This window comes from Odocoileus virginianus, chromosome 14 (assembly GCF_023699985.2).
Source record: "Odocoileus virginianus isolate 20LAN1187 ecotype Illinois chromosome 14, Ovbor_1.2, whole genome shotgun sequence".
Lineage (NCBI taxonomy): Eukaryota > Metazoa > Chordata > Mammalia > Artiodactyla > Cervidae > Odocoileus > Odocoileus virginianus.
The window spans coordinates 12,359,757-12,386,358 of NC_069687.1; the positions used below are offsets into that span (position 1 = coordinate 12,359,757).

Sequence of the window (26,602 nt, forward strand, 5' to 3'; positions counted from 1 at the left end):
CCAGCCCAGCTCTGCGCGCTGCTCCTGCAGCTCTCCTCTGCACAAAGGGGATGATGTAATCTTTTTCACCGCCGGCCACGTGGCCAGCGTGCGTGCCGTCACTGTCTTCACGTGGGTACCGCTGCGCTGCAGGGACCCGCCGCCTTTGGAAGCAAACGGCATTCCTCTCGCCAAGGCCGGTCTTAAACTGCATACACACACGTGTGCCCTCGCCCCTGGGTCACGTGGGTGACTTTTTTTCTTGCAGAAAAATGACCCAGGCAGGCATGTTGTAGAGAGCCGTGCTGGCAAGTGTGTGCACACATTTAAACTTGGGTGAGGGGACTCCGTTGCCATGAGCAACCACTAGCCTATTAGGGGGGTGCAGTGCTCAAAGCTGCCCCGCCTTGCACTGCTTTCCCCCCCGCAGCGCACTGGAGCCTGGGGAGAACAGGAAGGCAGTACCCCGGGCAGCCGCCCCTACAGAGAGGCGCATCCTTTCCGCCTGAACGCGTCCTCCCACGTGTGCTGCCTCTCCGCGGCCCTTCCTCTGCGGCCGGCACTCCGTCCTGTTGATGGAGGGTCGTGACCGGGGCCATGGACTGCGCCCTTGTTTTTTCAGCCCTGGGTTAAGCGCTTTTCCTGCACTGGCTGGTTAGGTTCTGCCAAGAGTTCTGAAACACACGTTTACAGGGGAAACTGCAGTTGAGGGCGGGCGAGGCGGGCTGCGGTGGGGGTTGGGGGTGCAGGCTACCCGAAATATTGGAAAAGACTGTCACGCTGGGCAAGATTGTCGGCAGGAAGAGAAGGGGGCAACAGAGGATGAGATGGCTGGATAGCATGACTGTGCACATGAGTTTGAGCAAACTCGGGGAGACAGGGGAGACTGGAGTGCTGCAGTCCATGGGGTCGCAGAGAATCAGACCCAGCTTAGCAACAACAACAACCTGAAATACTTAAGGGATTACAAGATTCCCTTGATTTGGGAGAGCCCCACGCCTCTGGGAACCTTACTGTGAAAGCTGCGTCAGCACTCGTTTTGATCAGCATTTTTGGGCTGCTTGCGAAGTAGCAGAGCCCCTTAATCCCAGATTCTGCAGGTGCCCGGTGTGAAGAATATGAAGCCAGCCTGCCTGGCACGCATGCCTTTGTGCCTGGAGGTTGCAGGCTGCAATAGCCTTCCTTGCTTTCCTCCCCTGGCCGTGCAGTCTCAGTTCTGGGGAGCCATGAGCAGGGGTGTCCTGCCTCTTTATTTATTGAGCTGATTTTCACAGAGCACCACTGCAGGCAGTTTTTGCTGCTTTCCACACTCCGCCTCACCGATTCCCTGCAGTGTCCCTGGGAGGTGGGGACTGTCCCTGCAGCGGACGGCAGGGGGTGGCCTGGAGTCCATCTGCAGAGGGAAGCAGAGAGGTGGGGATGGCCTAATCAGTGGACAGAGCAGGTGCTGATAGGAGCCCTGGGATCAGGGAGTGATGATTCCAGAAAACACCATTTTTGTTTCTTCTCTAAAATCAGAAGGGAGGGCAGTTCAGATGGAAAAAGGAAGCAGAGCGACCTTGTATCTTAAAACCATGCTCTTCTTGGTGAAACACAAGGTGATTCCCAGGTGAAAGGGTGAGCCGAGATTGAGGATTGAGGAGACCAGTGTCGGGAGACACCAGCCGTGGCGGCTCAGGTGCCCTCGTGGCTGGCAGCCCCTCGCTCCTGTCTGTTCACCTGTAGATGGTTTCATGTATAGGGGGATCATCAGCGTGTAGGATGACAGTAAATAAAGCCTAAGAAGCACGTAATTCCCAAGGAGCCAGCCTTTAAAAGACATTCTCCTTAAGCTGTCGTGTCTTCAGCCTGAATTCCTGTAGAATAAGACCCTGAGACAAAAATGCCAGTTTGGCTTTGTTTGCACTTATTTACAAGAGGAAAAGGTCACCTTCTCACTGTGTACTCAGTAGTGGTAGCTTTGTGTCTCGTTCCAAATTTCGTCTCATTAAAGAAGGAAGCGTCTTTTGTGCAGGGGTCAGTGGGCCAGGGCTCTCCCGGCTCATCTGTCGACAGATCTGGTTGCTCTTCACTCCCAGTGGTTCTGCCTCCTGCCCTTCCTCACCCTCCGGCCTGACCTCTGTCCCTCAGGCCCACCTTCCCCTCTTTGACATAAAACACACGTGCTGCTCTGCCCTCGCTGGGAGCCTGGCCAGCACAGGATGCCCGAGTGGCAGGCGAGCTGACCTCACTTGGTCAGGTGGCCCCACCTGCGTCACTGAGGGACCCACGTCTGTCCTCAATGTGGGGACCCGTTCCAAGGGGCACATGTGCTCTCTGTCGCCACCTCCGGTAGAAGGGACCAAAGATGACCCAAGAGCCCAGGCAGGGATCAAGCCATCGCTCGAACGTTCCTTTCCGACTGACCTTTCCAGGCCTGCCTGGAGTACTCCCCTTAGGCCGAGCTGCCTGCGTACGAACCCCGCGTGGGTTTTTCTTTGGTCTGTGGCTCCTGCAGCCCTGCCAGGGGAGCAGGGGGACGAGGTTCTGCCTCCGGGCAGGTATGCAGTCATTCCTGCTTCTGCCAAGCTCGTGGGGAGGGAGGAGGTGCTGTGGAGGGTGGCCATATCCTGGGCAGACTCCTGGCAGGACTGGCCGGCACACTCGGGGCTCCTGACTTGGCCATACACACCGTCACCATTTACCCCCACTGGGAGAGCCTGGCCCACAGTTCCAAGTGGCCTGTTGATGTGTTTGCTCAAGGAAGCACCCTCCGCATCAGCGAGCTGTTTGGTCAGTGGTGCGGGTTGTCCCGGTCAGTCCACCGCCTGTCTAGCTGGACTTGGTTGAAGGAAAGGAAATGCTGATTCCAGAGGGGATGGGAGCTCTAGGGCGAGTATGCATTGAGCACCCCTGAGTGAGGAAGAAAAGGGCGAAAGATATTTATTAATAGCTTATTATTTTCAAATATCTATTTGGGGATATATAAGAGACTACTTATATATGGGAATGACAAATTTACTGTGTTGAAAAGCAGAGACATTACTCTGCCAACAAAGGTCCGCATAGTCAAGACCGTGGTTTTCCCTGTGGTCATGTTTGGTTGTGAGAGCTGGACTGTAAAGAAAGCAGAACACCAAAGAATTGATGCCTTCGAACTGTGGTGCTAGAGAAAACTCCTAGAAAGTCCCTTGGACAGTAACGAGATCAAACCAGTCAATCTTAAGGGAGATCAGCCCTGAATATTCACCAGAAGGGCTGATGCTGAAGCTGAAGCTCACATAGTTTTGTCATCTGATGCTAACAGATGACTCATTGGAAAAGTCCCTGAGGCTGGGAATGATTGCGGGCAGGAGGAGAAGAGGGCATCGGAGGATGAGATGGTTGGATGGCATCACCGATGCGGGCAAGCTCCAGGAGACTGTGAAGGACAGAGAGGGGGTGGCATGCTGCAGTCCATGGGGTCGCTAAGAGTCAGACATGACTGGGTGACTGAACAACAACGAAGAGACTACTGGTCCAACAGCACATTTGTAACATAACTGGGGAAAAGTAGTAAAGGTCTTTGCTGATGGAATTCTTGAGCAAAAGCCTTTGAAGAACATTGCTTTAGGGCAGCGGGTCTCCTGGTACACGTCCAGGCTCCCAGGAACTTCTCAGGAGATCTGTGAGTTAAAGCTGTTTGCTAGCAAAGTCTGAGCTGTTCCTCCGCGATTCCTTCCAGAGCGTATAGTGAGGTTTCCCAGGGCCTGCCTGGCAAGTGACATCACAACAGCTTAAAGATAGTCAGTTGTGAGAATCTAGTCTACCAAGCAGACGTTAAAGTCAGTCTCTAAAGTGTAAAACAGTGCCAGCTTGCTTTCTTTTGTATATTTTGGAAGTACAGATTTTCAGCTGGGAAGTCTTCCTTATTTAATATGTAATAGGTGTATTATCTTTAAAAATATTCTCAGTTTTAGGTTTTAATAGTATCCATATTAGATACCTCAATATTATGTGACTGGACTTGATGGCAAGCAGAAACTACATGAACCAAAGCTTTTTCAGATCCTCAGTGTTTTTTCTAAATTGGAGGATAATCGCTTTTCAGCGTTGTGTTGGTTTCCGCCGTGTGTAGACACCAGTCAGCCGTCAGTGTAGGTGTGTGTATAGTAGTGTGCTAGTGTTAATTGCGCAGTTGTGTCCGACTCTGTGCGACCCCGTAGACTGTAGCCTGCCAGGCTCCTCTGTCCATGGGATTCTCCAGGCAAGAATACTGGAGTAGGTTGTTACTTCCTTCTCCCGTGGATCGAACCTGGGTCTCCTGCTTTGCAGGCAGATTTCTTTACCGTCTGAGCTATAGGGAAGCTCATGCACGCGCGCGTGCGTGTGTGCGTGTGTTTGGGGGTGTGGTTGTGTCCCTTGTCTCTTGAGCCTCCCTTCCACCCTCTCTGTGGTTTTTATGATGTAAAGGGGTCTTTGAGGACTTTGAGGACTGTGACCAAGGTCTGGTGGGCAGGTCTGGGCCTTGCCTTCCAGCAAAAATGCCCAGGACAGGAACGTGGGGAGGAGAGGGGGGACCCAGCAGGTGGGAGGCCAGGCGGGGGCCCTTTTGTGCCTCTGCCTGGCGCGTCCTCCCTTGGGGAGGCAGGGTGGGCTGTTTCTGGCCTTCTCCCCCTCGCCGTCCCCCATCTGTGCTCCAGCCCACACCAGTGGCACAAATGGGTTCTCATGTATTAAATAGGCTTTTGTGGGAACCCGTGAGACCCTAAGACCACCCTGTAAGCCTATTGAGAAACTCGACTTCTGAAATCCAGCAACGGCGGACTTGGTGAGTGTTGGAACGGCCTGGCCGTCTGGTGGTTAGAGACCGAGTTCGTGTGCAGGTCTCCGCCACAGTTCCTTTTTGGCAAATCCTCTTAAGGAATCTTAAATAGGAGGAACTATGAGGGGAATTCAGTTGAGATAGAAATAGAAAAGGAAACATCTGGAATATCCTGTTCTTGCAGGCTCAAACTTTCAGAACAAAATGTGAAAAGCCTGGTCTACTGTTCTGTTAGCCCAGAGAGATTGGAACCTAAAAATAATTTCAGGCTAGTCTCTTGTCCAGTAGCATGCCCGTTTTTGTTTCCTGGTTCAACTCATTTTGGTGAAAAGTACCAAACGGTTGCCTCTTTAACAAAAACACAGAGGCTCATCTGACAGTGCCCGCTTCAGCGAGCTGTAGAGTCCAGGCATTAGGGAACACGTTTGGCATCACCTCGCAACCTCTGACCCCAGCAGTTCCTCCCCTAGCCTGTCCCTCGGCCCAGAGATGCTCTGGAAGTGTGTCCTGGGAGACACGTGGACACGGCTGTTCAGGCAGTGTCGTTTATAAGAGCAAAATGGGAAGTCAGGGCAAATGTCTGTGAACCCGAGTCATGGAGCCGAGCGCTAAGCAGAGCTCTGCGCGCATGTGGACGCAGGGCAGCCATCCAGGCTGATCAGGTCGCAGAGAACGCGCGTAGTATGACTGCACTCCTATGAAGCCCGGAGACAGGCCAGCGGAGCGATACATCATGTAGCCGTAGATTCATAAATGGCAAAACTCTAAAGAAAAGCTAGGGAATGGTTATCCTGAGAGCCAGAGTAGTGGTATGTCTGGAGACAGGAGGTGGGCACCGTCAGACCACGGCATGGGGAATGCCTCTGAGGAATTGGCAGTTTCTGGTTCCTAAACGGGATGCCAATTTCAAACATATACCAGTAACACACATACACAGCTTCATACAGACCAGCTGGGTGGACATCCTCTTCTGAGTCTGGGGCCTATTTTTGCCTGGGCTTTCATTTTCGTAGTTGAAAGAATTAGCAAAATTGATTTAAAACCCTTTTTGTCTTACCATACAGTGAATAATTGAATATTTAAAGCCATCAGGGCTCTTAGAAGTTATTTCCTATAATAGCACCCACCCTTCCTCCTGTTTTGAGGTTTTGAGGTGGAGAGTTGGCCGATGTCATACTGTGAGCTTCCACATAACCATCTGGGCTTGCTTTCGCAAGGAACAAAGAAGGCAAACTTAGTGTGGCTTTTTCATCACTTTAAAAACTTATTTTTGAATGAGTTTGCCTTCACCAGGTGGGCAGGAGGAGAAGGGGGCGACAGAGGACGAGATGGTTGGATGGCACCAATGACTCGATGGACATGATTTTGAGCAAGCTCTGGGAGATGGTGATGGATAGGGAAGCCTGGCGAGCTGTAGTCCATGGGGTTGCAAAGAGTCAGACACGACAGAGCGACTGCACAGCCTGGGACAGTGTACACATGAATGCCAGCGATTTTGGTGCTGTTCATTGCAGGGAATTAACCACATGTCTAGGGGAAAGTCCTATTTGTTCCTGTTCATCTATTAAAGTGAGAGGTGACTGTGGATTAAAATGAGAGACCGAAGGTGGAAGACGAGTCTACAAAGCACTGTCTGTGCCTTCTGGCCTTTGCAGGGGGTAGGGAGTGGCCTCCCCTGTTGGTTTCAGATTTTCCTCGGGGGCAGGACACGTGCAGGTGGGGGGCACAGACGTGGGAGCCAGGCACCCTCTTCCCTGTGGCGCCAAGCCAGGTCATGCCCACAGACTTGGTATCCATAGCCAGCGACACCCTGCAGTCCCTCCTACTCCCCATTTGAAGCCCGGAAAGGTATCTTACTCCAGTGGACCGAATGCTGACAATAGAGGGTTGGAACAGGAGCACTTTTTTAGTTGTTAAAATGTGGATCGTAACCATATTCCTGAGAGGAGGCAATCTTTTCCAGAAAGTTGGTTCCTTTCATGTGGCTTTCAGGCTCATCTGTTTTCACTTTTACTTGTATTCTGATTTGCCCCCTTTCACAGGACAGGCTGAGCGGGACCCCGAGACAGCTCAGGTGTAAGCCGGGTGCCCTTGGGTGGAGGGGGGGAGTGACCAAGGGGTCAGGGTAGCTTCAGACTCTTAGCAGAAGAGAGGGCTTCCCAGGTGGCTCAGAGGGTAAAGCGTCTGCCTGCAATGCAGGAGACCTGGGTTCAATCCCTGGGTCGGGAAGATCCCCTGGAGAAGGGAATGGCAACCCCCTCCAGTATTCTTCCCTGGAAAATTCCATGGACAGAGGAGCCTGGTAGGCTACAGTCCATGGGATCGCAAAGAGTCAGACATGACTGAGCGACTTCACTCACTCACTCACTCACTTATTGCCTTATAGTTCCTTAAATTATTTATAGTCCATCTCATGCGTGTGTGTTCAGGAGACAGGAATTGCCAAGGTGAATTGCTGATTTTAAAAAGTAAGCTTTTTTTTGGTGGGTTTCAACAATGACTGCCTGTGATGCATCCCCTTATAGAATGCAGTGATCGAAGGTAAATGGGCCAATTTTACCCAAATCCATTATTTAAAAGCACTTAGGAAACCTGTTCATCTGAGGATAAGCTGCTTCCTTGGACGTCAGTGGTCATAGTACTTGGCATTCTAGGTGCCGTTAGCCCGCTGGGTAGTATCGTTTGGATTCTCATCCATCCCGTTTCGCAGACGCAGGTGCCTCCATGGTCTCCCCGGCAGCCAGCTTCCAGCCCCGACTCCTCCCCACTGGACACGGTAGTCCCTCGACAGAAAGTTTCCTTTGCAGTCCTGGCAGCGTCGATGTCAGCTGCTGTCCACCATTGTTTAACACTGGGGAGGGGGTGGTGGCCTGTAGCTTTTACACCCCCTCTGAACTCCCTGCTCACCTGTCAGGTCTGTGCCATCTCTCCCTGGGAAGGAAAGTCGTCTGTAACCTGGGCGGTCCAAGCAGCAGGTGTGCCAGTGCCGCCTCCGGGGAAGGCCCTGCAGTTGCAGGCACGGGCTGGTGGATGAGGGAGTCCCACACACCTACATGTAAATGTCCTTCCTGCCTGTCTGTTTGCATTTCTATACTTGCATTTGCATTTCTATACTAATTGGGAAAAAATGTTCACTGGGCTTCCCAGCAGAGAGATACTGTCTCATTTCCTCGCCATCAGGGCTGGAGCAATTAGGGGATCAGAGAAAGGAAAACAGGTTCCCCAGCCTGCACTGCTTAAAGCTTTGGGTCTTAGCCCTCTCTCCGGTGCCGCCGGGCAAGTGTAAGGAATTCAGCTTTCCTGAGAGCTTGCCCTCCCCCACTCCAGCACCTCCTCCCCCATTCAGTCCTCCCTCCTCCTCCCTCAGTTTCTTATTGTGGACCCCACAGCGAGCAGGAAGAAGTCTGTGGCTCACGGCTGCTCCTGCTCCCCGCACGGGCCCAGAATGCCTGTCCTGTGGTCTCAGCCCCCAGAGTATCAGTGGGGGCCCAGGTGGGATGATCGCATTGGGGTCCCGCAGTTGGAGCGTCTTCCCCGTTTGTGAGGGTCGAAGCCCCTGATGGAGCCCTCCTCAGCCTTGCTGGCGCCACTGTCTGAGCCCAGAGTGAATCCAGGGCAGAGATGCTGCCATTCGTGGGCTGGTACCTCCTCCGGTTCCCGGGGTCTCCAGCAGCGATTCCGTCCCACAGGGGCGCATCTTTTCTCCTTCCCTTTGGAATTTGCATCTTTTTTTTTCCTTTTCTCAATGAATATGCATGAGAATCCCAAGTGAGAGATGAGTCAGTCCACATTAAATCCATTTTTTATGTCAAAATTTGTTTTGCCATCAGTATATCTGAATTTATGTGGCTTAATAAACATATTTTAAGCAGAATTTATAAAACGTACTTTCCTGGGTATGCACAGGGAATTTGAGGTGAAGGAGGTGGGAGGGAGAGGCGGTTAGAGAATTGAATTGAATTTCTTTTTTTTTCCCCCCATTAGCCAGATGCATTACTTTTTTCAACTCTTCTTTGTAGTTTCTTAAATTTCTTACTAGGAATTCAGTAGGAAGGTTAATAATAGGTCCTATTTATTAGAACTTATTTTTCCTGCTTGCAAATGAAGGTAAGGCAGGACACCAGTACCAGAATGAAAAATGTTACTTTCACCTTAAAAGCCAGTGAGTCCCAAAGGTTAGGTTGCCCTGACCAGAGTTCAGTCAGTTCAGTCCAGCTGCTCAGCCGTGTCCGACTCTGCAACCCCATGACTGCAGAGCGCCAGGCCTCCCTGTCCATCACCACCTCCCGGAGCCTACTCAAACTCGTGTCCATTGAGTCGGTGATGCCATCAAACCAAGCTCATCCCCTGTTGTCCCCTTCTCCTTTCACCTTCAATCTTTCCCAGCATCGGGGTCTTTTCAAATAAGTCAGTTTTTTGCACCAGGTGGCCAAAGTATTGGAGTTTCAGCTTCAGCATCAGTCCTTCCAATGAATATTCAGAACTGACTTCCTTTAGGATGGACTGGTTGGATCTCCTTGCAGTCCAAGGGACTCTTGAGAGTCTTCTCCAACACCTCAGTTCCAAAGCATCAGTTCTTCAGCGCTCAGCTTTCTTCATAGTCCAACTCTCCCATCCATACATGACTACTGGAAAAACCATAGCTTTGACTAGATGGACCTCTGTTAGACTTGCTCTTCTCCCTGGAAGCCACCACCCAGCAGTGTGGCCTCAGGACTGAAACTCAAACTATCTAACACCCTGTTGAGCAGTCATGTCTTATTATGCTAAGTGGAAAGATCTGCAAGAAAGCTTCCAATTTAACTGTAAGTTGCATTTGGAATTCAGCCTGAAAGAAAGCAAACCAGCCACAGACACCACTTTTACTTATTTTTGAGGTGTCCTTGCTTAGCGGGAGGGCGTGTCACCACCTGGGCGTCTAACCCTGCTTCAGGCTTCCTGTCCTGCACTGGTCAGTAAACACCCCAAGGACAGGACTTAACTCGCTCTCATGGGTGTCCTCAGGCAGCAGGTGTGTCCCATGGTGTCTCAGATAACGTTATTTCCGATAACGTCAGGAAACTGATGAAGAAAATCTTCAAAGCAGAATAGATTCGCTGAATAACCGGGGCCAAGCACCTGTATGTAAGCCATCAAGTGGGCTTCTGATGATGAAAGGGATCATTGTATTCCTCTCTTCACATGTTATGACATTATTTATGCTTTGTGGTTTTAATCCCTAGAGCAGGGGTTTCCACCCTTTTAATTTTTTTAATTTAAATTTATTTATGTGTAATTGGAGGACAATTGCTTTACAATATTGTCTTTGTTTCTGCCTTACATCAACATGAATCAGCCATGGGTATCCATATGTCCCCTCCCCCTTAAACTTCCCTCCAGGAGCCCTGTTTTCTGTCCCGGACTTAGTTTTAGTGGCAGTGATGGATATAAAATTTCATTCATAAAATCATAATTTTAGATGGATTTGTGTAGTTAATAACAATAGCGTCTACATCTCTTATAAATAACAGTACCTGTACTTGCAAGGCGTATTTATTTGCCCATCAGACACTGCTTGTTATGTTCGCACTGTCAAGGCTACTGCTTGGTCTAATACGTGTTTTATTTTGTTTTATTTGTTTTAGATGATAAGCTTCTTAAAATCAGAAACATGTCATTTAGGGGGAGCATCTCTAGGGCTTTCGAGAATACCGTGTATAAATATGTCCTTTATGAAAGCCAAGTGATGACAAACATAATTGTAAGTTTCATCTGAGGACTATAGAAGTAGGGCTTTCTGCTTTTTGGTAGAAAGTTCTGCCAAATTCTTTGATCTTCCTTGAAGACATATTTTTCTAGTGAATATATGTTGAAATTAGATCCAAATGGAAGTAACTTTCCAGTTCTTCAGTTAAAAATTTCATTTCTTTGTGGCGTTTACCGTATGTGATGTGTTACTAAGGATAAATGAATTAACTGAGGAATTTTGAGGCAAAAAAGGACATACTGTGTCTTCTTTTTCCTTTTAACTGGAGGAGAATCGCTTTACAGTGTTTTGTTGGTTTTTGCTGAACAACAGCATGAATCAGCTCTCAGTATACACACACCCCCTCTGAAGCCTCCTTCCCCCACTGCATCCTTTTCAGGTCATTGCGGAGCGCCCCACTGAGCTCCCTGCACGGATTCCCACTAGCTGTCTGTCTGACACATGGTCATGTGTATTTCATGTTGTTGTTTAGTCACTAAGTTGTGTCTGACTTTGTGACCCCATGGACTGTATCCCGCCAGGCTGCCCTGTCCATGGATTTCTCAGGCAAGAATACTGGAATAGGTTGCCATTTCTTTCACCAGGGGCCTCTTCCCGATCTAGGGATTGGACCCACGTCTCCTGCGTTGGCAGGCAGATTTTTTTACCACTGAGCCACCAGGGAAGCCCAGTAGTGTATGTGGAACATGCTGTTTCTTAACTTTGCTGAATGGTTTAGCAGAAACTTGGATTTTGTGTGTGTGTGTGATTTAATGTCTCTGAATATAGCTGGTTGCTGACTTACAGTGGTTTAACTTGAGATTTTTTTCACTTTACGATGGTGTGAAAACCATACACATTCAATGGAAACTGTACTTGTAATGTTGAACGTTGATCTTTCAGGGCCAGCCTTGTATGGTAGGCAGTCCCTGGGCATGCTGGGCAGTGGCTGGGACCCGCAGCTCCCAGATAGCTGCCCGTTCACGAGGGTAAACAACCAATACACTTAAAGCCACTCTGTACCCAAGACAGCCACTCTGGTTTTTTTTTTTTTTAACTTTCAGTACAATATTCAATAAATTACAAGAGACATTCAACACTTCATTACAAAATAAAATTTGTATTAGATGATTTTGCCCAACTTTCAGCTAATGTAAATGTGTTCTTGCCTAAGTTATGGTATTCAGTAGGTTAGGTGTATTAAATGCATCTTCAACATAATAAACTTCTGATTTTTATGATGGGTTTATCTGGTTATAGAGCCATTGTAAGTTGAGGAAGATCTGTATAGTATTTTCATTTAGATGCAGTTACTGGACACTGGCCCTTGGACAGCACAGAGATCAAACTAGTCAGTCCCAAAGGCAATCAACCCTGAATTGAAAGGACTGATGCTGAAGCTGAACTTCCAGTCCTTTGGCCATCTGATGCAAAAAGCCAACTCGTTGGAAAAGACCCTGGTGCTGGGAAAGATTGGGGGCAAGAGGTAAAGGGGGTGACCGAGGATGAGATGGTTGGATGGCATCACCAACTCAGTGGACCTGAGTTTGAGCAAACTCTGGGAGATAGTGAAGGACAGGCAAGCCTAGAGTGCTGCAGTCCATGGGGCTGCAAAGAGTCGGAGACGACTTAGCGACTGAACAACAACTGGACACTCAAATTAATTGATAGCTTATTAAGATATTCAGCCTTGGTTTACCTCTTTCCCATGGATGGAAAGCTAATCACCATAGTGTCTTGAAGACAGAAGGGATTGATAAGTGTTTCCTGCTGAACCCGAGGAGCTGGGAGGAGATTGACAGGGATGGTTGTGGCTTCTGCATCCTCGCTGCCTTCTACCTCTTCTCATGGCATCTGAGCAGCAGGAAGTATTCAGAAGCAGGACCTTAGCATTTTAGGGTTCACGGAAAGAAGGCTGGGGTCTTCTTTGTGAAAAGAGGCAGGAATAAACCTAAATTTAAACCCAAGTCTTGGTTCATGGATTAAGGATTAAGTCTGTTTGTCTAACCTAGATTTGCAGACTGGCTGCAAAGCTGGGGCTTGGCTTATTGTTTGTTCTTTATCCTTGATGCTCCTGGTTGGTAGCGAGGCAGGTTGTCCTGGGTGACGTACTCCAGATGTGCTGGGATGTTACTGTTAGTGATAGATGACACCTGAAGTGTTTGGAGGGCTGTGGGGGTGCAGGATGGGGGTCTTATCCAGCACTGGGGGGCTCTCCAAGGCTTCACAAATGGGGCAGGTCTGGTCTGAGTCTTTGAGGAGGAGATGGGAGGGTGAAGAGTGTGTGTGTGTGTGTGTGTGTGTGTGTTGCGGGGTGTTTCTGGCTGATAGGGGAGCAGTGTGTGTGTGAGTTCAGCTGTGAGCAAGGGCTTGTGTTCACTGCAGGTGGTTAGAATTACTGGAGTGGGTGTGGGGAGAGGGTCCTGAATGGGGGCAAGGAATAGTGAGGCTGCAGGGGTAAGTGGACGTCAGGTCTTGAGGACCTCTGTGTCACATCTCAGAGTTGGGACTTGATTGGAGGTGTCGACTAAAAAATACAGTCACAACCTGAAAGTGGCAAGTTATTTTATTTTGGTGGGAATGTTTAGGACTCTGAGCCTGGGAGAAGGTAGCTCTGAGAAAACTGCTCTAAGGAGACAGGGATGGGTAGTCAGGCTTTGTGCAAGTTTGCAACAAAGGGAGCAGGCAGTCTGAACATCAAAGATCAGGTGTCAGGCTAAGGAATTTATAGCATTCTGTGTATGGGAAGATGCGAGCCTGTGGACTCACAGAATCCATTCCTTTCATACGCACCTCAGCTCGGGGGCCAGTCCTGTTTCCTTGATCACCATGCTGCTTGCGTTCTCCCAGCTCCTCAGCCGTCACTGTGGGGGCTGGCGGCGTCTGCTCGATCACAGTTTGGGGAGCCCTCGTTCACATTTAGAGGCCAGAAATCGCTGTGGTGGTGACAGGTCTTGTTTATTAATATGGCAGGAGATATTTTCATTTCACAGTAGCCCCTGGTGAATTTTAGGGGAGTTGAATTGGGAGATGTGCATTCAGGGGGAGGGTGCCAGAATGCATCCCAGGGAGTCATGAGCATCCATCAGGAGGCCGTTGGAGGCACATGTACGAGGGACATGCTGCCGGTGGACACAGTACTCCAGAGTGGGCAGGAGGGCAGGAGAGGAGGGGGGCCGGGCGAGCCCGGGTTCCTGGTTAAGTCGTGTGGTGGGCGGTTTGTAGGGCCCGGTACTGCGCTGGGACCCACACCGTGGGGAGCAGGTCTGGGAAGATGTGCGTGAGTTCGGGGTTAGATGTTTGGAGGAGAAGGCTGTACCCCAGGCACCTGCTCACTGGTTCATGACCCCTCTTTGTTCCAGCCAAGACCGACCACAACCATCTCTCCCCATAAATCCTACGTCTTATACGACATCTCTGATTCTAATTTCCTCTGGCCACATTTTTCCACACTTGTGTGTGTCTAACTCTACAGGCTGACTACTCGTGTTGCTTTGCCAAACACACTGAGTTCAACAAAAGGACCCTAGATTATGCTGAATGTTCCCGTCACCCCAGATCAGAGCAAATCAGTGCATACCAAGAGGAGTTTTAATACCACCCATTTATACCACTTCTTTGTAATCGAGAGCCTTTTTGTAGGTAATAATCAAAAAGATATTTAAGGGAAAGAGTAGAGTTATAGCTTTATTTTCCAAAGCCTTTTACAGAATTTGATTGTGGTGTGCATTAAAAAAAATATACATGGGTATTAGAATTTTTTCTTATTTGGTAGAGGGTTTGGGTGCTACCTACCACTTAGGGATTGTTTGCTGTAATGATTAAAGAAGTTGCATTTTAGCAGTCAGCCTTGGTTGATTTGATCCAGTTGTATCATTGTATCACTGTTACTTGTTGGCTGCAAATTAACTTTTTAAACAGTTTTCCTGAGAGGCTGCTCCTTATGTAAAGCAAATCTTACTCGATGTCTGTCAGCACACAGAGCTATATGTATGCAAGTGTGTGTGTGTGTCTGTAAATGTAAATGTCGTTTAGCATGAGTGATAGCTCCCAAGATAACAACCTGGGTGAGCTTCCCCCAGAGGCCTCTCCGGCAGTACCAGCATAAACACAGACAGACGTGTTCTTTCTCTTGGCATTAGACAGACATGAGGATAAGGTTTCTCTGCGCTTGGCCCTGTGCTGGCCCCTGGGGATGCAAAGATGAATGGCACATCTGGGCACATGGTTCTTTTTTGATTGATGAGACTGTAGAACTCCCCCAAGCACACCCCCCTTTTTTAGTACTCTTCTTCCTATTTTGACTGTTGGAATATTTCCTTTCATTGGCTTATTAGTTATGCTTTTAAATTAACCTCTAACACAGTTACCATGTAATTAAATAATCAAATGTTAAAAATTCTACAGATGTTTTCATTACAGTAAAGTATGTGTAATAGTCAAAATATTGTTATGGTTTCTTTTTTTGTGTGGTTAGTTTTGTTTTTTTTATATTTTGTGCTCAAGACATTAAAAGTCAGAGCTCTTTTAAGTTGAAACATTCTTAATGGCCTCAAATCAATCAAACCTCTCTTGCAGTACGATGTTACAGGCTATTGCTTCTAAAATTATGTGAAGGAATAAATCAGTGAGTCTGACAGTTATTATAACCATAAAGGTTATAAGTAAAAATTATAATGCTGCAGTATGAAACCCCATCAATATTCCTGCGTGGTGGCCTGTGAACATGTTCCTATTCTTGGTATAAATACTTCACGTTATATGCAGTCTGTTGTTGCTGTTGTTCAGTTGCTAAGTCGTGTCCGACCCTCGTAATGATCTTGTGTGTGTGGACTGCACTTACAGATATATGGAAAAATAATATAAGCCTTGCACTGTTTTGATTTTTTATATATTAGTAAAAAAGACAGGTACAACATTTGATTTACAGCCTTGTCTCTTCCCCCCTGCCTTTAACATCTTCAGAGAGGATGCAGGCTTAGAGAAAATGCTTCCTTCCTACGCAACACTGATCTCAGTGCTTGCCGGGCTAAAACCCCTGATAGCGCAAACCGCGTGCCCCGCGCGGCGCCGCTCCCCGTGATCCGTGACTAATCCTGCAGGCACTGCGGAGAAAGGTCCGGACTCGGAACTGCGGACGGCCTGCCTGGAAAGGGTGACGTCACCTCCGTCTGCGCGTGCGCGCAGCCGCTGATGCAGCGATGTATCACCGGGCTCTTTGTGCTCTGGGGTGCGTGCGCGCGCGGCTCTCCCCTAAATAAAGTAATGAGTAAAATTCGGCAGTCATCACCAAGACTCCGCACTAATAGGAACCCTCCAGCTTACTGCTGCATGTTGCTTTTCTTTGTTCTTTCAAGATGCTGCTTTATTAACAATTTTTTTTTTTTTTTTTTTGCTGCTACAAGCTGTGTTTTTGTAAGGATGGGGCTCTTTGCAGTCCTCCCCCACTCTCAGGTTTCCCACTTAGTAAACACTAAAGTAGAACAGCTGACAGGCAAATGCGACCTCTGAAAAGGGATGAGCAGCGCAGTTTGCCTTGTGTTTTAGGGACAAATCCCAGTGAAGGAGGTGAGGTGGGCTGTTCAGAACAAGGTGCCAGTTCATTGGTTACAGCTCAAATGGGGAAGAAATGACAGTGTTTTTTTCTAACACGGTTTTTACTTTTTAAAAAATTGACTCATGTAGTTGGAGGATTAGGTAAAATTTCAAATGACTAGTATATGTCAGTAGTCCCAGGAGAAATATGGAGGGAAAATACTAACCTGTGTTTTGGTTTAGACTTTTAAAAATTGGATTTCTTTTTAAACTCATTTGATTTGCTTCATCTTAATTTCTTTTTAAACCAGCTATGTAAAAAATTTTGTTGGGATGATGTGCGGCATAAAAGCTTTTTGCTCACTGTAAAAATATTTCTGTGGTGCTTTCTTTTTAAATTAAAAAAAAACAACACACTGGGGAGGCGAGTGGCTCTTCCTTTTCTGTTTGTTGTTTTTAAAAAATCTGATACCAAGGAAGTGACCAAGCGTGTGAGCATTCTGGTCAGCAGTGACTCGCTTCAAAAGGTATTTGTTCACAGTAACAATGCAGTACCTCCTTGTAGAGTGGAGGGGTAAAAAATAAGTTGATTCGTCCAGTGGGGTATTAGATAGTTTGAGTTTCAGACCATTGGTACAGCTAAAAGATTTTCCATTGTTGAATGACTTGTAGAATGTTTACTCTTAGGACCCAGAGGTTCCTTTTCCTTGTTAGAAGTGTGAGTCATACTATAGGCCATCTGAGCAATACTGAGCTTAATAGTTTACAAACCTGAAACAGAAAGTGTTCAGGGACATTGGGGTGCCTGTGTGGGGGCTTCAGGGGCAAGAAGCTGGAGAAGTATGCTGTTCTGTTAGTTCATTCATCCGCTCATTCATTCATCCAATCAACCCATGTTCATTGACCATCCTGTGCCTAACATCTGGGAAACAGCAGGGAACAAAACAGACGTGTCCTCTGGCTAGCAAGTGGATTTAGAGGAAGAGAGGGGGAAAGTGGTCCTCCTGATGGGTAACATAATGCGAGTCACTTTAGAAGGGCGGGGGATTGAAATAGATCACAAATCAGCAGACTACTGAGCCAAACAGCAATCTGAAAGGTGATAGCAGAATCAATTTTGGCAAGTTACATCATGCTGAACCTGGAGGGTGGGGTTTGAGATATTTTTAAATGAAAATGTTAAAGTCTCTGAATATTCAAATATGATTACTTGAAGGAAAAGGCGTTATTTGTGTTGACTGAAACCAGGAATGAGGAAAGAAGGTCATCAACCACTAACCGCACATTTATGTTCACAATGATGAAATCAGATTTGTAGGGCGCCCCCCGCCCCCCCCCCCCCCCCCCCATAGCATTCAACAAACATCAAGATCTAGAGTAATATGAACATTCTGGTCAAATTTCTTTCACATTTGGTTTAAGAAAGCAGTTGTTGCCTGCCTTTTAGGCCTCCCCTGGGACACACCCTTTGTACCAAGAAGGACCTGGGTGAGCTTTGGCTGACTGCATCTTCACCATGCCCTGAAGTAGCATTTCATTAAAATTCACATGGGCTTTTCTGTCTTAGCAAAATGTACTTGAAATTGTAACAAGTGTCCAGTCTCTCCACACACACTTCGGTATAGGCTTGGGTAATTGGAAAAGTAGGTGATTTACAAAATGGTACAACTACACCTCCTCTGACTTTGGCCATTTACCTCTGTTAATTTTCCCCACTCACATTGCTTTTCTCTTCTTTTTTTTTGCCCTTTCTTTCCTCAGTTTAGTCACTCAGTTGTGTCTGACTCTTTGCAGCCCCATGGACTGCAGCATGCCAGTCCATCATGAACTCCAGGAGCTTATTCAAACTCATGTCCATCAAGCTGGTGTTGCCATCCAACCATCTCATCCTCTGTCATCCCCTTCTCCCGCCTTCAGTCTTTCCCAGCATCAGGGTCTTTTCCAGTGAGTCAGCTCTTCGCCTGAGGTGGCCAGAGGATTGGAGTTTCAGCTTCATTATCAGTCCTTCCAGTGAATATTCAGGACTGATGTCCTGAAATTCTCTCTGTGAAGTTTGGTGGCCCTTGGAAGTAAAGTGCTGAGTTACCTGGTCTGTGGCACTGGTGTGGTGTGGTCTGGGGTCTCACGGTTGTCACTCTGAGATGGCATCCACCAGTCCTTTCCCCAGAATGCTGAGAGTGTGGAAGGACAGACGTGTGCTTCCAGCATGGTTGTTGGGTGTATCCTCTGTTCCACAAGTTTAGGAGCCACAGCTTGGTCCTTTTATGTATTAGGAAGCCAGGCAGTAGGAGTTATCCTATCTGTAGTGTAGTCTGGAATCACTGGAATAGCCCAGAAGCCATTTATTTGTAAATTTTTTGTAGTCATGCGCTCCATTTTCATAAATAGCTCTTCAGGGCCTGGAACAGAATCTGCCTTTTGATCTGAGGACATTTCATGGCTGAGTTCTTCCGGCTTTTTATTGAAAGTTACATGATATATTTAATCTGGCTTTAGAGTGTGTACAGGCTGCCTCCGTCTTTTGCCTGTTTTTAAAAATGGAAACCGGGTTAAACATAATGCTTAGGTGACCGCCTAATAATAGCCACAAACTCAGTATCTTTGTGTGGTTAGTTTTATGGTTCTCTTTTTTTGTTTGTTTTCCTCTTTTCTGTTGTAGATGTTTTCGTTGTCAATTTTAATAACATTCTCATCTCTTTTTCTGTGGCATATTCAACAAAAATATTGCAGTGAAACTATTTAGAATTTACCTTCTAGTCTATGTTGGGACATGTATCATGATAAAAGTTAAGCGCATTTCCACACCAATTTAGCCATTGACTCACGTGTCTTTCTTCCTCTGGAAAAATGGTGAATCTTCCTTAATCTAGAGAAGCGATTCAGGAACTGGTTGGCTAGAGTAGCTACTTGAAGACACTGAGGATCCACGGGAGCCAGTCTGTGGCCTATGGTGGGGCAAGGCAGGTGAAGGGTATTTTGTTTCCTTCACTTTGTTTTCCCATCAGTACAATTGTCTTCCTGTGGGGTGGCTGGAAACACGGCAGCTCCAACTAGCATCGTTCACGCCATCAAGGTGGTTAATAAATAGTGTAGCTCCAAGTCGGCGGGAATTGTCAAGGACCCTGGCCTCTCCTGGGGTCCCTGCCCAGGAATCGGGACCTTCTTGCTGAGGGTTGTGTGACAGGCAGTGCCTGCTGCTGTGGTGTGGAGTCCAGGACAGCCGTGGAGGTGACATCTCCCCGAAGGCTCTGCCCTGTCCTGGCCAGGGTGCCTGCAGGCACAGGCTGTTGAGGGAACGGCCAGAAGCAGCGTTTTCTTATCTGATGATGGTGGAAGGGGATCCTCTTTTCAAACCCCCCGTGAGTGAGGATCTGCAGCCACGGCTTGCTCCCTTTAAGCATCCTGTCATTTGATCTTCTCCTCCTTGCCACCTGGGTGCCACGTGCAGCCTCCAGAACTTTCCATCCTGTGCCCTGCCCTGCAGGTACTTATGAGCTCGTCTCCAGGAAGGCTGCTGTGGTGCCCGATTCCTCTCTCTATTTGCCACCCCCCCGATGCCGTCCATATTCATATCGGCTGGAACTGGGGTGTTGTCAGTCTTTATGGACACACGCAGTGAACCACCAACAATGGGCAATGAACTCCTGAGACGACGTTGCGTCCATTCAAGGGTTTTTGAAGGAAGCTTAAGGATGAAATTGCAGACCGCTTGGCTCCTGTCTTGCCTTTTATAAATAGCCCCTGTTTTAAAAGCTTGGTGGGTTGCCAGTACAAGGCAGGGTATACTGGAAAGCAAAGAAGGCTGGTGATGTGGAGGCCTGCGTTCTGTGTCGAGCCAGCCCTTTCTCAGCCAGCTGGGTAGTGTGCTAAGCCCTTGGGCATTTCAACGTCCATGATTTTGTTGTTGTCTAGTCGCTGAGTTGGGTTGGACTCTTTGCGACTAGTTGCATCCTGTTACATTGGGTGCTTCCTACATAGGTATTCTGTGGACAGGGTTGTTACTAATCTACGCATTCTTTGCTTCTGTGAATGATATGTTGTAGAGACTAGATCCTGCTCCATTTCTCCCAAAGGGGCCGGTGCGGTTGCTGTTTGCGTGCTTGTTTCAGCAGGCTGGACTCCAGCCTCGAGTCAGGTCCTGGTCCTTATCCTGATCTAGGGGCTGGGGCTGCAGGGAGCTTGCCCTGAACCTGCGAGCTCAGAGTTTATCCACATGCTTTGAGGCTCCCCTTCTGCTGCTTACCTGTTCATCTGTTTCCCCTCGTGGTGGGAGCTGCCAAGGTTGCCCTGAGCTGTGTCCTGACTTGTTTCAGCAGCTCCAGGTGGCCTAGGCCGGGCCCTGCCCTCCAGTCCTCAGAAGGGGACTTCCTCTCTCCTGCTTTTGGCCCCTCTCCTGTCTGTACCTTGACCAGGCGGTTTTCCCAGGTGTCATCTCTGGCAGGGCTGGTCTGTAGGAACTGCTCAGGCACATGAGACATGGAAGCTCTGATCACTTACCAGGAGCATTTTTTCTTGCCCCGGCTTCCAGGTCTGCGCCTTCCATTGGCTATTACCAACTCACAGTTTGGATCCTTTCCTTGAACTGTTTTGATAAAAACAGGAAGATAGGGTTGGGGCCAGTAGTCTTTAGTTTTTTTCAAGAGATTGCTCTGCCATGAATGACAATTACTGGGTTTTTTTTTTTTAATTTTTTTTTTAGATTTAAGTTTATTTATTTTTAATTGGAGGGTAATTGCTCCACAATGTTATGCTGGTCTCTGCCGTATGTCGACCTGAAGCGGCCTTAGGCATACGTATGTCCCCTCCCTCTTGAACCTCCCACAGTCACTGGCTTTGATGACAGTGGCCAATATCTTGAACCTGGATGACGCCTGTAGAGACCTCCAAGAGAAAAATCCCAAGGCGTTATTACAAGTGTGAACATCCTGACCCCAAACTCCCGTGTGTGCAGCCACCCTAGAGAGCTTCGGCCGGACATGTTTGGGGTGCCAGGGTTCCCTTGGTGTAGATGGACATTGGCTTGTCCTAAACTGCCTGCTGTGTGCTTCCTGGCCAGAGTATTTCCGCTTGGCCTTCGACGATGGTGGCGGGGGCGTGGGGAGAGTTGGTTTGATGTGATAAGAGGGATCTGGGCCACCCTGTGAGGCAGGTGACACCAGGCCATCTTGCCACATTCGCCAGTGACATCCCTCCAGGGAGGCATGGCCCGGAAAACCTGGAAGGACAGAGCCGCGAGGGAGCGGTGGCCGGTCCCCAGCTATTTACAATCCCTGCTCTGCTCCCTGACACTTCTGTTTTTAACCAGATTCGCAGATAGAATGAGGCTTCGAGCTCCCCCTAGAGGATTTAGTGTGCATGAATCATAGTTGTTGTTTTTTTAAACAATGTTGCTACTTTATTTGCTAGTGTTTATGTTAATCATGGAATTACAACGGAAGATTTGTGAAACAATCTGGACTGATTTCACATCTAGTCTTTTGGGGACTGATTCTTTATTTAAGGCTATCGAGAGAGCCTGCTTGGTATGGGAGCCTCTGGGTCTGGGTCTGCACGTTACTCTTCCTCATTAAAGGAGGATCAGAGACTTCATAGAATAAAAAGTTAACTTCATGGGTGTAAAGAAAGCAGCTGTGTTGGCATTGGAGATAAGGGTGGTTCAGAAATTAAATGACACTCAGGCAACCCAGTCATTGTATTTTCTCCTTTGTCTTTCAGGGTTTCGAAAAAACGATGAAATGAAAGCTATGGATGTTTTGCCAATTTTAAAGGAAAAAGTTGCATACCTTTCAGGTAAAGTTTAACTTTCTAATCTGCTTCATTGTTCCTTGTACATTGATACAATGTCAGAGTCCAAAATACTAAACTATAAACTAACTCACCCAACATATCATAACAGCATTGGCGTTTCAGTGAATTTTAAACTGCTTTTTTCTTGTGGCATCGGCCTAAGAATTTCGTGCCCAAAGCATTTTCTTCTAGCTGGCAGGCACATCATTGGTCAGATAGCATTGGTGATTACAACATGTTCATGTCTGTCATTCAGTCCACTCTGACTACCCTCCCCAGTCAGTTAAGTAGAAGAACTGATTCTTTAAGGTCTGTCATTTCAGCAAAGATGGTGGGAATGTGACCAGATCTAGAGTTGTCCCGAATTCCTGCCTCTCTCCCCGGTCCTGGAATTCCTGGAAAGCCCTCATATTCCCTGCCAGTGGTCTCCCACTGAACAGTAGACCCTGGTTTTGGGGGCTCCTGGCCCTCCTGCAGTGTGAAGACAGACTGGACTAGTCTCCCAGGCTCTGGGGCACTCACCTGCCCTTCCTCTGCATGTAGAGGGTCTGCTTTTGGACTGTCTGCCCAGAGGCTCCCTCCTACCTGAACAGAACAGTCGTTGGATATTATACCTTATTCTAATACTTTGGCCACCTGATGTGAAGAGCCCACTCTTTGGGAAAGGACCCTGAGGCTTGGAAAGATTGAGGGCAGGAGAAGAAGGGGACAACAGAGGATGAGATGGTTGGATGGCATCACTGACTCAATGGACATGAGTTTGAGCAAGCTCCAGGAGATGGTGAAGGACAGGGAAGCCTGATGTGTTGCAGTCCATGGGGTCACAAAGAGTCGGACACAACTGAGCGACTGAACAATGACAAGCACCAACTCACTTGTTAAAAAGAGAGGTTGCAGGAGTTTTCTGCTGTGTTTGAGCAGGAAGTATCAAATAAATCTGTAGGTTGTCACGTGCTTTTAGACAAGTCTTCCTTGATGTGTTTCCCTTGATAAGTTTTTATCTTTCTCAAACAGGCCTACTCTGCTGATCTGATGTCTCCTCTTGAACACATTTTATTTTAAATTTGTAGCACCGCTAGTTGCTTTTATATGTTCTTTGTGTCCTCTTAAGCATGTGGGACGGGTATATATTTAAGACGCAGCTTCCTGTGGTGTTTTTGCTAATGTTATCTTGCTTTCTGTCTCATAATATTTCTTGGGCCCTGTTAAACATGGTTTGATGATTTTGTTGAAGTAAATCTAATTCAAAGTGACTTTGAAAGGTTAATAGAAAAGTAAGAAGTTCATGACCAGAAGAAGATACTTTTTTTTCCCCAAACTTTTTGAAATCTTTATTTTGTATTGAGATACAGCCGGTCAGCAATGCTGTGATCGTTTCAGGCGAACAGGGAAGGGACTCAGCCATACACACACGTGTCCATCCTCCATCAGCCTCCACGCCCCCGCATCTAGGCTGGCAGATAACCATGAGCAGAGTTCATGTGCTGTATAGTAGGTCCTTTTTGATTATCCATTTTAAATATAGAGTGTGTACATGACCATCTCAAACTCCCTAACTATCCCATCCCCACTGGCTACCAAAGGTTAGTTTTCTAAGTCTGTGAAGAAGAAGGTACTTCAGATTGTTGGAAAAACTTGGTGAAAAAATAAGTGAAAACCAAGGGAAAAAGCCTGCCTTGATGCATGGCAACCCACTCCAGCATCTTGCCTGGAGAATCCCATGAACAGAGAGAGGAGTCTGGCAGGCTACACGGCCCATTGGGTTGCAGAGAGTCTAACACGACTGAAGTGACTTAGCACAGCACACACCCTGTAGTATTCCTAATTTCTGGTCAGAATTGACCAGTTAAAGTAGCATGAGGTCCTTGCTGATTGCCTTAAGCCTGCTGTTACCTTGTTTAGGAAGGGAGAAGGGAAAATGAAAATCATTAAATTGAAAACTAGCTGATTACTTGTGTGGTGAATTTTTTGCTTTGAAAAATTTCAATGAAAGAATAAACTTCTGAACATTTTTTTACCTCTGCTCCTATTTATTCTTTTTTTCTTGAGATATAATTTTCATACCATAAAGCCATCTTTTGAAAGTGTTCAGTCCAGTAGATTTCAGTGTATTCACAGGTTGTGGCACTATCATCACTGACTGTCTTAATCCTAAAGAGACTGTCATCGGCCCCCAAAGAGCCCCATTCCCAGTCCCAGGTTCCTCCACCACTCCTCTGATATACTTTTTGCTCTGACGCATTTTAAAACACATTGGGGTATTTAATATTATGTTAACTTTGTAAAAGCTCTCCATGTGAATGACTTTTAGTAAATTAAATCTAAGTGAACTAACAGGGCTTTGAAAAAGCAGGCCAAAGGATCAGAGATTCTGTGAGATACCTGTGGGCTCAAGATCTCTTAAGAAACCAGCATGGATGCCTTGAACTTGAATATATCTGATCCTCATTCTCACCTCCAGGTACCTGGAAAAGTAGTCCTCATTGCACGTAAGTGAGATAGCACAGAACTGTTTTCCCCGTTCAGAGGGGGATGTAAATGAGGTGAGATGATGCATCTAACGTCTGGTGAAGTCAGAAGGAGGGGCAGTAAAAGAAGCGTCCTATAGTTTATATTTGGTGTTGTGTGTATGCTACTGCTGCTGCTAAGTCGCTTCAGTCGTGTCCAACTCTGTGCGACCCTATGGACAGCAGCCCACCAGGCTCCTCTGTCCTCAGGATTCTCTAGGCAAGAATACGGAGTGGGTTACCATTCCCTTCTCCAGTTGTATGTATATAAGTAGGTATATTTATAGCTTACATATTTAGTGTATTACATATATTTAATGTCCTGCATGTGTGCACATTTAATGGATATGTATATATCGGGTTGGCCAAAAAGTGTGTTAGGGTTTTTCCAGCAGCTGTGATGAAAACACTGGGCTGCACTTTCTGGCCAAGCCTGCATACATATATAATATCAATCTCTGCGTGTTCCTCTGTCATTAGGGTTTGGGCCTTAAAAGAGCTCACAGGCAGCCTCCACTGTTTTTTAATCCCTTAACTTTTTATCATGGAACATTTCAACATCCGTAAGGAGAGAGGCTAGTATAATGAATTTCTGTGAATCCATGGATCACTTCAATAAACTTGTTTCATCTATGTTCCTTGAAAAGCTTTAAAAAAAAAAACACCCTGTTTATTATTAATAGACTTAGAAGGGAATAATAACTCCTTAATAATAATAGCTCTTTAAAAGTTGATCAGTATTCATATTTGTGTGGTTGTATCATTATTTATCTTTCTAGAATGTACATTGCAGTTGGTGGATGTGTCTGATGTATCTTTTTAATCTTGAGGCTCTTTGTCTCCTCTTCATTCTTTTTGTCTTACTCCTTTGTGTTTATTTATTAAGTGAGGAAGCAGTGTTTTCCTGTAGACGTCCCTACATTTTGCTGATTGCAGCCTTGGGTGGTCATTTAACATGTTCCCCTTGCCCTGGATTTCCTGTGAACTAAGAGCTGAATCTTGCTGCTTGATCAGACTTAGCTTAGATTTTGTAGGAAATAGACAAACCATTTTAATGAGTAGTGTTGGGTAGTTCTACTGGGAGTTTTATTGAGAGAGTCTGGTGTCTCTCTTTTATGACATTTAGCATTCATTGATATTTCTTGCTTAGATCTAACACTTTCTTAGGGTTGCAAAATGGTAATATTCTAACTGGGCTTCCCAGGTGACACTAGTGGTAAAGAATCTGTCTGCAGTGCAGGAGACACGGGCTCAATCCCCGAGTCAGACGGTCCCCTGGAGAGAGAAATGGCAGCCGCTCCAGTATTCTTGCCTGAGAAACCCCATGGACAGAAGACTACAGTCCATGGGGTCCCAAAGCATTGAATATGATTAAAGTGACTTAGCATTCATACACAATATCCTAACTATACCCTTTTTCCTTCATGTTTCAATTTGGATATTCTATAAAGAGAAATGTCCCATTGTCAGCTTCTTGGTTTCCCTGAGTTCATACAGGAAAGGAAGGAAGATCCGTGATTGATTCTTGACCTTTGTTTTCAGGCAAAAAAAAAAAAAATCATTAGTCATTTCAGACACATAAAAATTAAGTGCTGAGATTTTTTAAGTATCATTTTGAGCTCGTGGTTTTAAATATATCTGATGTTTCCATTGTACATTTTTTTTTTCTTATGAAGTTAAATTTTTTTCATCTTTTTGCTAGTGGGAGCCTCTTCAGATTGGCTCCGAAATCCAGGTACTGTGGTAATAGAGTTTGTCTCTCTGCTGATGTGACAGGATGTTTCAGGCCCCACCAAATCTGTTTCCTGCTCCATGTCTGCAATCAGCCATTTCTCTAAAGTGCCCAGGTTCTTTCACATGGGGCGTAGTGCAGGGTGCTGAGGAAGCTTGCTATTTGGTGGGGCACTGTTTCTGAGTCAGATATCTGTGTGTGTGTGTGTGTGTGTGTGTGTGTGTCTATATACACATGCATATATATGTATGTTTTCTAAATTAGAAACAATATCAGGACTTTGTCCTAACATTTCCAGGTCAGATATAGAATTACAGGTATTTTATTTTTCTTTGATTTTATATCTCCTTGTCTTTTCCTTATGCTAAACATCTTAATTCCTATCCTCATCAACTTAATTATCTATCTACATTTAGTTCTGGTGGTATCACCACAGTATGAAGACCAGATGTAGTTTGGTAATTTTTTTATTTTTGTCATCCTAAGGATATGTGCCACTAAGAGTGTGCAGCAGCCCTACTCCTGTGTTTTAAAAGTCACACAAAATAGTTCCT

The 26,602-nt window shown here is 46.7% G+C and overlaps 1 protein-coding gene across 4 annotated transcripts in view; it reads left to right on the forward strand.

Moving 5' to 3' along the window:
* Positions 1-26,602, forward strand: part of TRIO (trio Rho guanine nucleotide exchange factor) — a 355,050-nt gene that overhangs the window by 101,919 nt on the left and 226,529 nt on the right. For all 4 annotated transcript variants that reach the window (XM_070476498.1, XM_070476500.1, XM_070476499.1 and 1 more), the window contains exon 2: positions 21,738-21,812. In XM_070476498.1, the coding sequence (XP_070332599.1) occupies positions 21,738-21,812 (75 nt within the window). The remainder of the gene's footprint in view (positions 1-21,737; positions 21,813-26,602) is intronic.